This window comes from Triticum dicoccoides, chromosome 4B (assembly GCF_002162155.2).
Source record: "Triticum dicoccoides isolate Atlit2015 ecotype Zavitan chromosome 4B, WEW_v2.0, whole genome shotgun sequence".
NCBI lineage: Eukaryota > Viridiplantae > Streptophyta > Magnoliopsida > Poales > Poaceae > Triticum > Triticum dicoccoides.
Window position 1 is genome coordinate 59,108,204 of NC_041387.1, and position 11,580 is coordinate 59,119,783.

The 11,580-nt window shown below is 42.7% G+C and overlaps 1 protein-coding gene across 5 annotated transcripts; it reads right to left on the reverse strand.

Moving 5' to 3' along the window:
* Nucleotides 1-1,592: 1,592 nt before the first annotated feature.
* On the reverse strand, nt 1,593-5,929 carry LOC119294994 (putative rRNA methyltransferase YlbH). 5 transcript variants are annotated; one of them, XM_037573309.1, is made up of 9 exons: nt 5,644-5,929; nt 5,460-5,567; nt 4,353-4,457; nt 4,153-4,257; nt 3,368-3,506; nt 2,745-2,860; nt 2,519-2,575; nt 2,322-2,424; nt 1,593-2,220 (listed from the first exon to the last, which is right to left on the reverse strand). In XM_037573309.1, the coding sequence occupies exons 1-8, from the start codon at nt 5,875-5,877 to the stop codon at nt 2,338-2,340; spliced, it is 951 nt and encodes a 316-aa protein (XP_037429206.1). In that variant the 5' UTR covers nt 5,878-5,929; the 3' UTR covers nt 1,593-2,220; nt 2,322-2,337. The 5 variants fall into 5 exon arrangements, with proteins under 5 accessions (XP_037429206.1, XP_037429207.1, XP_037429205.1 ...); XM_037573310.1 differs by having other exon boundaries at nt 2,304-2,424; XM_037573308.1 differs by having other exon boundaries at nt 1,593-2,234; nt 2,304-2,424.
* Between the last annotated feature and the right edge of the window lie 5,651 nt (nt 5,930-11,580).

Here is an 11,580-nt window from a genome sequence, read left to right on the forward strand (position 1 = left end):
CCCAGTGCTGCTGCGGCTACTTGAATAGGCATGAGCACTGGCAAGCTACTACTAATTGCTGGTGCGTGCGTCTTTTGCCATTGCTGCCATGCATGCATTACTTCCTCTTCACGTACAAGGATGGTACACTGCAATTAGTTGTGGTTTTTGTTTTTGGTTTCTGGCGTGGAGATGGCACAAGTAGATATACATAAGCTAGGATAAGCTGGTGCGTACTGAGAAGAGTGGTTGTGGGAGTAACACGGACGCAATTGAATGAACGCCTTGATGTGTGCACTGCACTGCACACCTTAACTGGTGAGGGGTCACCCTCTTCGCAAGCTGGGCTAATTACTCAAGCTCCTCTTGCCCGGACGGGGACTAGGCAGCAGCAGCAGCAAAGAAAACATTATTATGTCAATGTACTACCAGCAGCTCTGGTATACGCACGGCACGTACGCAACAAACAATTCGATGGGGGCGAGGCGAGGCGATGAGATAAAGAAATCGAGATCTGGGCGAGCTGTCGGTGGACTGCTGTCGGTGGGGATTCCTTGGACGGACGGACGGACGCTTGCCAAAGACGACTCATGTCCTCACGCCGGCCGGTCAGATCAGGGTCATGTGCGTTGCCACTTGCTATAGTATTACTATTTCCTTTCGAAAAAGGAAGACGCTGGAACCGGGTTACCCACCGGGCGCCAAGGACCCGGCTTTCCTCCTTCAGATCTTTGTTTCTCTTTTGGTCTTTGTTTTTGAAAGGTGGGTGTGCTGGTTCATGGATAAGCCGAGGCTCGTTGGATTCGATGATATATTTGTTTTTTCCGTCGTGGAGAGAAAAGTTTTTGGGATCTTATTTGTAGAAGTTTTAAGAAGTGCAGATGGTTGCTCCACTGGAGACTGGAGTGAGGGGTGGAGAAGGGAGATGCTGGTATTTTTGGCGCACGTACTACAGGAAAAATAAGAATTGGAGATGCTCCAGCAGTGAGCGGTGGATTTGGTCAGGCGCTGCGGCCTGGAGTGTCGGCAGGCAAATCCGGTAGGACAATCAGAGAGAGATGCCTTGTCTCGCGCGCAGGCGCACTGAAACCCAGAGAGATTCGGCTGTTGCTGTTGGGGAGAGGGCCGTGACCGAGCGTGCGTCAACCACAGTCCACGCCTACCGTTGGCCGAGGCGGCGTCGTACCTGCTGGCTTCTGGCTAGACCTGGTTCACCCCAGGCGCCTCTCAAATGAATATTTCTACTCCGCTGAAAATGAATATTTCTGCTGCAGGGATTAGCACCAAGTACCATGCAACTCCATCGCAAAATCATGCACGGGAAAATATCTGGTGCTCCGGGAGCTCGCTCGTGTGCTCCCATATGATACGGGAGCACCTGGGCCATCAGATTTGAGATCCAATGGTCATTTGATGACATTCGGACCTGAGCATAATTAGGTGATTCCAATAGATTTTTTTTTTTTTTGCGGGAGCTCTGTAGAAACCATTGGATCTTAGATCCGATGGCGCAGGTGCTCCCTTACCATGGGAGCACACATAGCTCTACGAGCACCTGATGTGCACTCGGTCATGCACGCACAATCCAGGCTCTTCCGCGTGCAACGCAAGGAAGAGGGGTCAGTCGATTGCTTTGTATGGTCGCACTGGCACACGTTTGCCAGTCATTATCACGTCAGTTCCAAAAAGAGCATAGCGCACAGGCGGCAAGCATGTAGCGAAATACAGAAGGCCAACTCATTTCCTTCATTGGCCAGGCACCATGGCCATTCTACGGAGATACACAGAGCACGTCTGAGCCTAAACAGGTACAGATAGAGGTCAGCCTGCTCGTGCTCACACGGTGGAAATAAACCCCCCCCTGAAGCATGAGGTGGGTAGGCTGAACCATATATGGAGTCGAGCTGCGAGCCGTTGCGCATATCAACAACGTACAGGGGGTGTCCCTACCGGATGGTGCTGATGAAACGCAACATCGTAATGGCTTGATGCTGATGCCTTGGAAAGGAGAGAGAGGCCTTCTTTCTTACGTGATTTCGATATGCCAACCAGAATGGGAGGATTTAACTCCCCTAGGTGAGACGACATCTTCGTGTCGTGTTGGCCCGCTGGGTGGGTTAGCGCCGGTAGGAAATTCACAGAGGAAATTGCCGTGCGCACTGATGATCTCAGTGGCACTCAAGCGCCAACTTCGTTTGGTGCTGTTCAAAATACAGTATACGGTCTTCGGAGAGTACTGATCTGCAAAATGGGTACTGAAGAGCGTGTATGTTATTTATTACTGCTGGTGAAGAATTGGACATGAAAAAAAAAAACAAGATCACCTTGTGTGCAAAACTTGCCTCGGTGTTACACAAATTATCTCAGAATCCTTCCTTTCTTTTTCTCTGACCAGGTTGGCCCATAAATCAGCAGGTTTGTCCGACCAAACTTCCTGTCAGCTATCTGCGATATTTTTTGAGAACATAAAAGTGAGCAACTGCAATCCAGAAAGCCTCACGTCAGTACTTGAGTGGAGTAAAGTGTAAGAAACATGTACCTTTATTAGCTTTCCGCAGGATTCAGGCATATCTGTTTTCAGTGGGTACTCAACTAGCTAGGGAGAAATATACCATGGTCAGAAATATACATAAAGAACCAAACAGTTATGATTACTCCCTCTGTAAACTAATATAAGATCGTTTATAGATCACTAAAGTAGTGATCTAAACGATCTTATATTAGTTTCAAGAGGGAGTACTATTTACAAAGAACGCAGAGCTCACAATGAAGCAATCTTCTCCAACCAACGGGGACCTTGCAAGCTGATCGAGTAGTGTACTGTAGTTGACCTCAACATATGGCGGTGTTACACTAATATAATCAAAAGAAGGATATCTACCTGAGGGAGGGAAGGTCAGAAAGTTGTAGTCAGATAACAGAAAAACAATTGCCGTTCAAATAAGCCAAATCTTGTTTCAGCCATTTACCTCATACAAAATCTGATCATTTCAACACTATGCTGCCTAAAGTATAGGAGATGCAGTGCTATCTTGCAGAAAATGTATCACAAGTCATTTACATGTTCTGATGTTTTCTGCACAGCTGCACTTCTGGCATATATTACTACTTTTATTACGTAACAACACGTACATCAACTGTCTATCATAACTACGGTCATCACATCATTGTTTCAAATACTACTTGTACGCAATAGATTTGGTTGATATTTTCATTAACACATGAACTGCATCGTAGCAGGGATGTCAACGTGTCAATCTGCTAGCTTTCGTATTGCACGCATGCCTTCATAGAATATCTTTTCCTCCTTGTTTACTTGCAATTGTCTCATGCTCACCTCCTTAACTTAATCTAGTGATGTTGTGCTTCCAAAAAAACAAAAGCATACCTTTAGATTTTTCAGCATTGTCCAAGAAGTTCTCGACCCGGAGCATATGTATGTGCGAAGTATCAAGAAATCCAGTACAGTCCAGATTAGGTTTAAGAACCTCAGAAATAACCCAAGGGTCCAACTCAACAAAATGCGCCTAAAGGAAAAAAAACAAAAAGATGAATGGATGAATCACATTACATCATTTGTATCGTCTAACAAGTCAGAATTAACTACTTTTGTCTCTAACCTCAAAAGAGGTTTACACAGTTGTATCTGACAGAATTAGAAAGCTAACTCATAACTGTATGACTAGATTAATTCTGAATAGGTTTGTGCTCTCATGCATAATTAATGAATGATAGGCATGCATTCAATACAAATAGTCAAACACAAGAATTTCTGTGTACTTTACCTGAAGCATTCCAAATTAACTTAATAACTTGCAAAGCTAGATTATTTTTCCCATCTGAATTGAGATACAGATGGGATGTCAAGAATGATTCATTCTCTTCATAGCCAGGACCATGTTGATTTCTAGCATGCGTGACTAATAAATAAAGGCGCATACAAAAGTGAATATGAGTTGACTGCAGATATACCTATGTACTCTAATTACTCTACACATAATTAGACTACATATCAGTATAGCACATAAATGGATGCTCAAGGGCTCTCTACTCTGTGGAAGATACTCCGTATTACTTAGCAATTAAAAAACAATACACTACAACTTGATCTAGGAAAATGCATTTGAATATTTGGTTGTTCTATATTGATGTTTCGACTAAGCTCCGGGAAACCTGTGAACAGCCTCGGCTCATAGCTTCAATTCCTACAGATCCAGTACCGCTGTACAAGTCTAACCACAGACCAGGTTTGAGTGAAGCAGGAGAACCACCAGCTGACTGCAAATAATAGCCAACAACCAACAAAGATCTATTAGTACATCCAGAAGATGAAACTTGTACAACTGACATAATCAAATTAAGCTAAGTAGTACTTGTATAATGTCAAAGGCTGCTCCTCGGACAACTTCCATCATTGGACGAACATTCCTATCTTTTGGTGATAGTAGTTTTCTTCTGCGCACCTTCCCAGCTAGTACCTGAAAGAATCAAAAGAACTTTCAATCTAAAAATACCGCAGTGTTACATTAATTAGAGAGACTTGTAGGCAAAAGTGTATGAACAAGTTCGTGCAAATATCCTGCAGATTACACCCATCACAAGGAAATGCTTACAGGATTCATGAAATGAAAAATGGTAGATCTACAATTCTGAAATTTATGACTACGTTAGCATACAATCTGGTTAGCCAGAAAAACAATGAGTTGTGCCAAACACCTGCCTTTCTTACAGAAGACAAGTAGGCAACAGGTAGTGCATTCGCCATTAGTTTTAATGGTTGCTAATTAGTCACAAACAAATAGTGTCTTTATTTACCCATGCATATGAACAAGATCATGCTCTTTCTCAGAAGTTGCAGCCTTTACTTGATTTCATTTACAAAACCTAACATATTTGTAGCAACAACATGGCTGCATCAGGCTCAACATTCATATCTGGATTTAACTTGCAACCCATGTGCACACCTTTAGCTCTGTTAAAAATGCTATATACCGTGCATTCCAAGATCATACAAATAAAGTATTGTTTGGCGCTTGCATAATTTATAGACAAATCCATCATAGATGATTCGCAGGCACGAAGCATCAGACCACCTGAGAAATGTTACATGTGTCTAGATGCAAGGACCACAAATCATGAGGCAGCCAAAATTGGAACAGACAAAGCAACACTAGCATAAAACACAAACTGTATCCATAGGGACTACACTACCACAATCCTGAAGCAACCTGTATATGTCCTCCCAACAAGTGGCCAGTGGCCGTGGTTGAATGCGACTACCATCACAAACGTGTGCCCTGTCAATTCAGCTCAAGCAAAACGCAATGCATAGTGTGCAGGCATTAGTCCAATCTCCAGAAGGTACCAGGATTAAGACCAAAACGCATAAATGTACGAACGCACTTCATAAGCATGCTGACAGGCAATGGCGCACTGCGAACATCATACACGAATCAGAACCTAGGACGCGGGGTCCAAACCTGGAGCATCTTATGAGTCTCCCGGCGCTCCACCGGCCTGGCAGGAGCAACAGCGGCCTCCTCCCCTCCACCCGACCGCCGCATCCGCCTCTCCCTCCTCCTCTCTTCCTGCAAAACAGAAAACCCACTCAAGTCAGCCCAGATGAGACGGAACGTAATACAACGAGAGCACAAAGGGGTCGATCGAGCAAACCCTGGGATCCGGGTCGGCATCTTCCTCGAAGTCATCAGGGTTGAGGCCGTAGCGCTCCAGGAAACGACGGCGCTCCCTCGCCGCCTCCGACGCCGCCGCGCCCTTAGGAGCCGCGGATGCGGCCACCCCGAGACGGCGAGCGGGGTAGCGGAGGGAGAGGCGCCTGTGATTTGGACTGGGGAGCGACGGGAGGAAGGGGGCGGAGGCGACAGTGGAGGAAGCCATTGGCGAAGAGCGGTGGAAAATCTGAAGCTTTTGCCGGGAGGAGGGCCAGAGGGGATAAGGGGAGGTTTTTCTCTATCCGTTTGTTGAGATATTCTCAATCGCCTGATCGAATTTGGACGGTTCGGATAAACACGGTTGACATATTCAGGGACTTACATACAGAGGAAATTGCATCAATGGACATATTGAAGGACTACTGTAAAAAAAATAGAATTCTGGGAATTTGCACTAACTAGATGATATCCCGGACATTACTGCAGGAATTAGTTGAAATATATTTTGGTTAGATTTGGTTGTATGAAATATAATATTTGAATTAATAATAATATAAGAACTCAACTATATTTAATTATTGAGTTGAGTTTTCTTCCTGCACAAGAGAAGAGAGTAGATGTCTTTTTCTATGCATATTTGCATGTTGAGACGGACCATTCTGACGCATTTTTGCATGTTAAGAGAAATAGTTTAGTGGAGACTAACTATTTACATATAGAAGATACCTGAATCACACGGGGTAATGACTAATAGAAAAATCTTAATTGCGTCAGTTAGTCGGTTGACATGAAATTTGAAAATTGGTGCCTTATGAGGTGGGTGACTAGGATAATATTCGGCTTGAGTAGGTCTTTGAGTCTTCGAGGTGGCCTTCGCCGCCTCCCGTTGTTTCGGTGCCACTGCCAACACCTTCTGTAACACCCGTTTCATCCAAGCTAAACTTTGGCAATCGATTCGGGGTTCCTCAACCTCTTTCACGGCAATCAACTATAACCATGTGCGTTGTTGGACTAACCAAGGGTCACCCGCACCTTGGCTACACCACCTTCACCGTTGACGTCGACATCACGAAGAACTCCCAGGGGATTTACGGTTAACTTGGTGGAATCATAAATCTAGGTCTCATCTTTCTTTTTGCTCACTCAAATTGAACTTTGGAGCTTTGCTAAGAGATAAATGGGAACATAGAAGGCTAAGACTTGTTGAATTTCTTATTTGATTGTCTCCCTTGGGAAGAAGGGATCAACTTTATACGACCCCCAAAAAATGCCCACTAATTGACCATTTCAAGCCAGCTTGGAGACCCGACGCATTTTGGAATTTAGGGGTCCTTTCGGGAAATACTCCCAGATAAACAGAAGGGTCAAACCACATCTGTAGGCCTTTCCGAAGTAGGCATGGAGCCTTCGGAGTTTATTTTCCTATAACTTGGTAGTTTCAAAGAGACTTTAGGAGTGCATATGATTCGTATCAGGAATGGATATATATTCTTCATCATTTGGTAAACCTCTCTTAATAGTACGGTTTTTCTATGATAGAAAGATAGAGAAATGTAACAACAAAATTTAAAGATGCAGTTTATGTTTATCCTTTTTTGTTGGTGCGTCCTCTCCGCGATCCAGCTTCCCGAAATAGCCATGAGAAGCCAACCGAACGATCCAACTCCGAGAAGCTTGCTCATGGAGAAAGAGCGGCCCGTAGTGCAAATTTCTGGAGCAGTGGACGCGCAACTTCGTGAAAACGAGAAGGGGAAGTTACTCGAAATTGCATGGGAATGCCCTTCCAAAGTGCCATCCTCGAACGGTTTTCCTCTCGCTATGAGCCACCGAACTGGGCTAACGCTCCCTTGGGCTACCAGCCCATGCTGACGGAGAGGAGCTGTCGTCGAACGCATCGTGCTCCTGTTGAAAGTTGCTGGTGGCTGGCTTCTCAGGAAGCTGGTTATTCGATGAAGCTGGTGACGTTCCGAACGAGGCCTTAATCCTCTGTATTGCCACAGGCATCCACAAATTGGCTAAGGTATCCTTTCAGTCTCCTACTTTTTAGTGGATGATGACAATGTGATTTATATTTGAATGCTTCTAAAAATGAATGTTTTTTATTAGATATGGAGTTTGCACCTCTAGATTTGTGAATTATTATTTTTTACTTTTGAATGCAAAATGCACAAAATAATGTTGATAGGGGCCCCCTTATATATATTTATATTCCAGGTGGATGCAAGGTGATCAAGATATCTAATAAGAACACACTTGTGTACTAACTAGCGAGTGAGACATGTCATCGAGCAAATACTAGAACTCACTTCACTAAAGTGCATGTGTGTGACATGGCACATGCATAACACACTTATGAGAACATCAGAAACACTAATGTTCTCTAATATGATGGATGGCTTTCAGGATCCATCCCATGAACACGATTTCTGTAAGATTGACTTGTACACACCTATTACATCCATATATTGGATTCTGATACACCATAGCTAATAATCCAGGTGTATAAACTTTCCTTATCTGGTCGCATGCTTGCTGATTGCATATAGAAAGGAATTTGGTTGGTTTAACAGGCATATGATCTCCACACACACAGCCCAACTAAAAGTTCACTTATTTTTTTGAGTTTGAATGGAAGTTCACTAGAAGTGTGTACAGATAGAAGAATTATTGTTGCCATAAAGCTCCAAATTCTGCCATGTGTATAATTCTTTTTCTCATTTGCTCACATTATTGCTGACCACAAATAAAACAAAATTTGGTTGGTTTAGCAAGCATGATCTCGACCAACACAAACCAAATGAAAGTAAGTGTTAGTGTAGATCACATGAGTAGTAAATGTATAAGAAAAGAATGGCATATGAACTAGGCACTAGTAGAGGATCGGCCATTAGTCCTGGTTCGTAAGGGCCTTTAGTCCCGGTTCACCAACCGGGACTAATAAATCGGAAATAAAGGCCCTCACCCTTTAATTTCGGTTGGCCACGATCCGGAACTAAATCCCTTCCACATGGCCGCCAGCGCGCGCCGGACACTGACCTTTAGTCCCGGTTGATGACACCAACCGGGACTAGAGGTTTATGGGTTTAGGATTTTAGGGTTTTATAGGGTTTATGGTTTATTTAGTATTTTCCATTTTTTTTCATTTCAAACATATTTTACGCTACTGCGGTCGTCAAGTGCCACTGCAGAGCACGAGCAGAGCGGGACACGCGAAGTATGACAACACAGTGCATGCAAGTGCCACAGAGCTGACTTCCGTTTGCAGCTGTTGCCCTTTTTTTATCCAAGCGACGGGACATACAATTTGGTACACACACACACACACACACACACACACACACACACACATATATATGACAAACTTTTCCTACTACCGGGTGTAGTTACTCCCACTTTTGTTTAATACGTTCTAGATAGTATCTATCATATCAGAGAGTATGTACGCGTAGTATGTAGTATATATACTACTTTTTTGATAGTATGTATCATATTTTGTGTATACTCTATTTCGCATACAAATATGTACGTATTTCACAAATACAATAAAACCATGAGCTCACTTGCAATTTTTTCATATAACTCACTTTAGAGTATGTTAGATACTAAAAATAATAAAGTAGAGTATATAATACCACATGGTAGTATATGAGAAATGGGTGTAGCTACACCCGGTAGTAGGATGCATTTTTCCTATATATATATATATATATATATATTATATATATATATATACAATTTCTCCTACAATTTGCAGATTACATGCAGGCATTAGGTGAAATGGTATTCTTCTTTATGATCTATGACCTGGTCAAGCAAAAATCCCGATATTTTCTCTTGAAGTACTCGTATGCGGTTCGTTGGTAGGAGCTTATCCCGCATCTCTTGCATCTTTAAAGAAGGAGATCAATATGAATATATTAGTTGTGTTTAATATATATTAGATCATGATGAAAAGAATTGTGAATTGTGTTTACATACCCAAAGATTTGTTTCACTTTTGCTCCTTTCTGTCATAAAGCGAATGTTCTCACAAACGTAGAATGCACATAAATTAATCTCCGACGCCTGCCTCATGCACTTTACGAGAATAGAATTCAATCAGATAATAATTAATCAAGCATGGTAATGGTATTGAAACTAGAATTAAAGAGATGCATGGACGTAGCTAGTACTACTTAATTACCTTGGGTCGCACCCATTTCAGCTGTTGTTTCCATATGCCTTGAACCTGTTTGATGAACTTTTGCTAAACTCTGCCCGCTGGCAAAGAAAATAAATAAAGGAGTTATAAATTAGTTGATATCAGGAAATGAACTAAAGAGGCCGACATAGTGCGATAATGATTGAAATTACATGTCGAGCATATCCTTCATGTTTGAGTATTCTTTTTGTTCTTTAAGTAGTGAGTCCAGTATTTGAACTGTTCCCTCGTCAACTTCAATGATTAGCAAGATCTAGTGAAAACTGCATGCGCACACGTTTGTATAATTAAGCGGACGTGTGCATAACTCATCAACTACACTTATTAACATCTAGTAAGCAAAATAGAATTTATAGTACAAGACAGTAACACTCACCCGAAGTTGTAAGGAAATAGTATTTCTGGTTGGGTATTTAGTTGATTCAAAAACTCTAGCAAGCTTCTCTCTGTGTCTTTTTTGTTGATTTGCCACACACCTTCACTAACGGTATTTAGGTCAATGAACCCAATGCCATATCGTCCATCTCTTTTCTCTACTCCTATAAAAGACTCAGTTGGTGATGATGGTATATCTGTCATCTGTCATTTCTGACCATCAGATCTGCATCTAACGATGTGATGGAAGCTGTGGCATTCTTGCAACAAGACCCCCACTTCTCTGCTCCAATTTGCAGAAACCCCTTAGTATCTTGAAACCAACCACATCCCCCCACCTCATGAAAACAGTCATGACAATATATTTTGAGTGAAACCTAATACGAGTATATTTTTAGTGACACACACACACACACACACACACTAAATCTAGAGTGTTTTTCTTTCAAATTTGTGAACATGTATTACTCTACTTTGGATTCGTTGCAACGCACGGGCACATTGCTAGTCATTTCACAAATCTTTATTCTACATAATACCACAATAAAGACTATAGTGAGGATAATTACAGGCAATGAACAGGCACAACTAGAGACTTAAATTACAGAAAGATATCACTTATAGACAATAGCAACTAATGAGAGATTTGTCGAGTGCGTCTGGATTGAATAACTGAAACATTTCTTGAAACTCAACACACAAATATTTTTCATGGAAGTAATGCTCTGCCTTGACTTTCACCATGAGGCTCTCTCGCCCGTTCTGTATTTCTCTCAGGTACCAGTCATGCAATTTGCGCATTTTCGTTGATAGAAGCGGGACCTCCTCAGGCCTGACCAGAGGTTGGCCAGGGACATATTCCCATGCTAGTTCCTCCTCTTCAAACCCGAGGAGAACCTTGATGCCTAGGAGTTGTTCAATAGTGACACCGACCTCTCTAGCCATCTGTCTATGAGCGTCGGTTGTTACCGACTGGTCGGTTGATTGCACTGCCTATTCTCCCAATTGGGGAATAGTTTTCCCGCTTTTATTACTACCTACTTGGCTCGAGCTCGACTCCTTATCTGTTTGGGCACAATATGAATTCTTAATAGAGCGCTCATAGTCTGAGTCCACTCTCTTCACAGCCAGTTTAGCCGTATCCACAAAGTGTTGTACGACTTCCTCAAGTATTTTCTCCTTTGGCGGCGGAGGGGGTTTCTTCAGAGAAAAGGCCTTTACTTGGGCATCCACTTCGGCGTTGTTTTCCTCGATGGTCATCTCGTAAGCCAACTTCTTTTTGGCAGGAGGAAAGGCTTTCTTGCTTTGTGCTCTCTTTCTCTTTGGAGAAGGCTGACACGCCCGAGATCGATA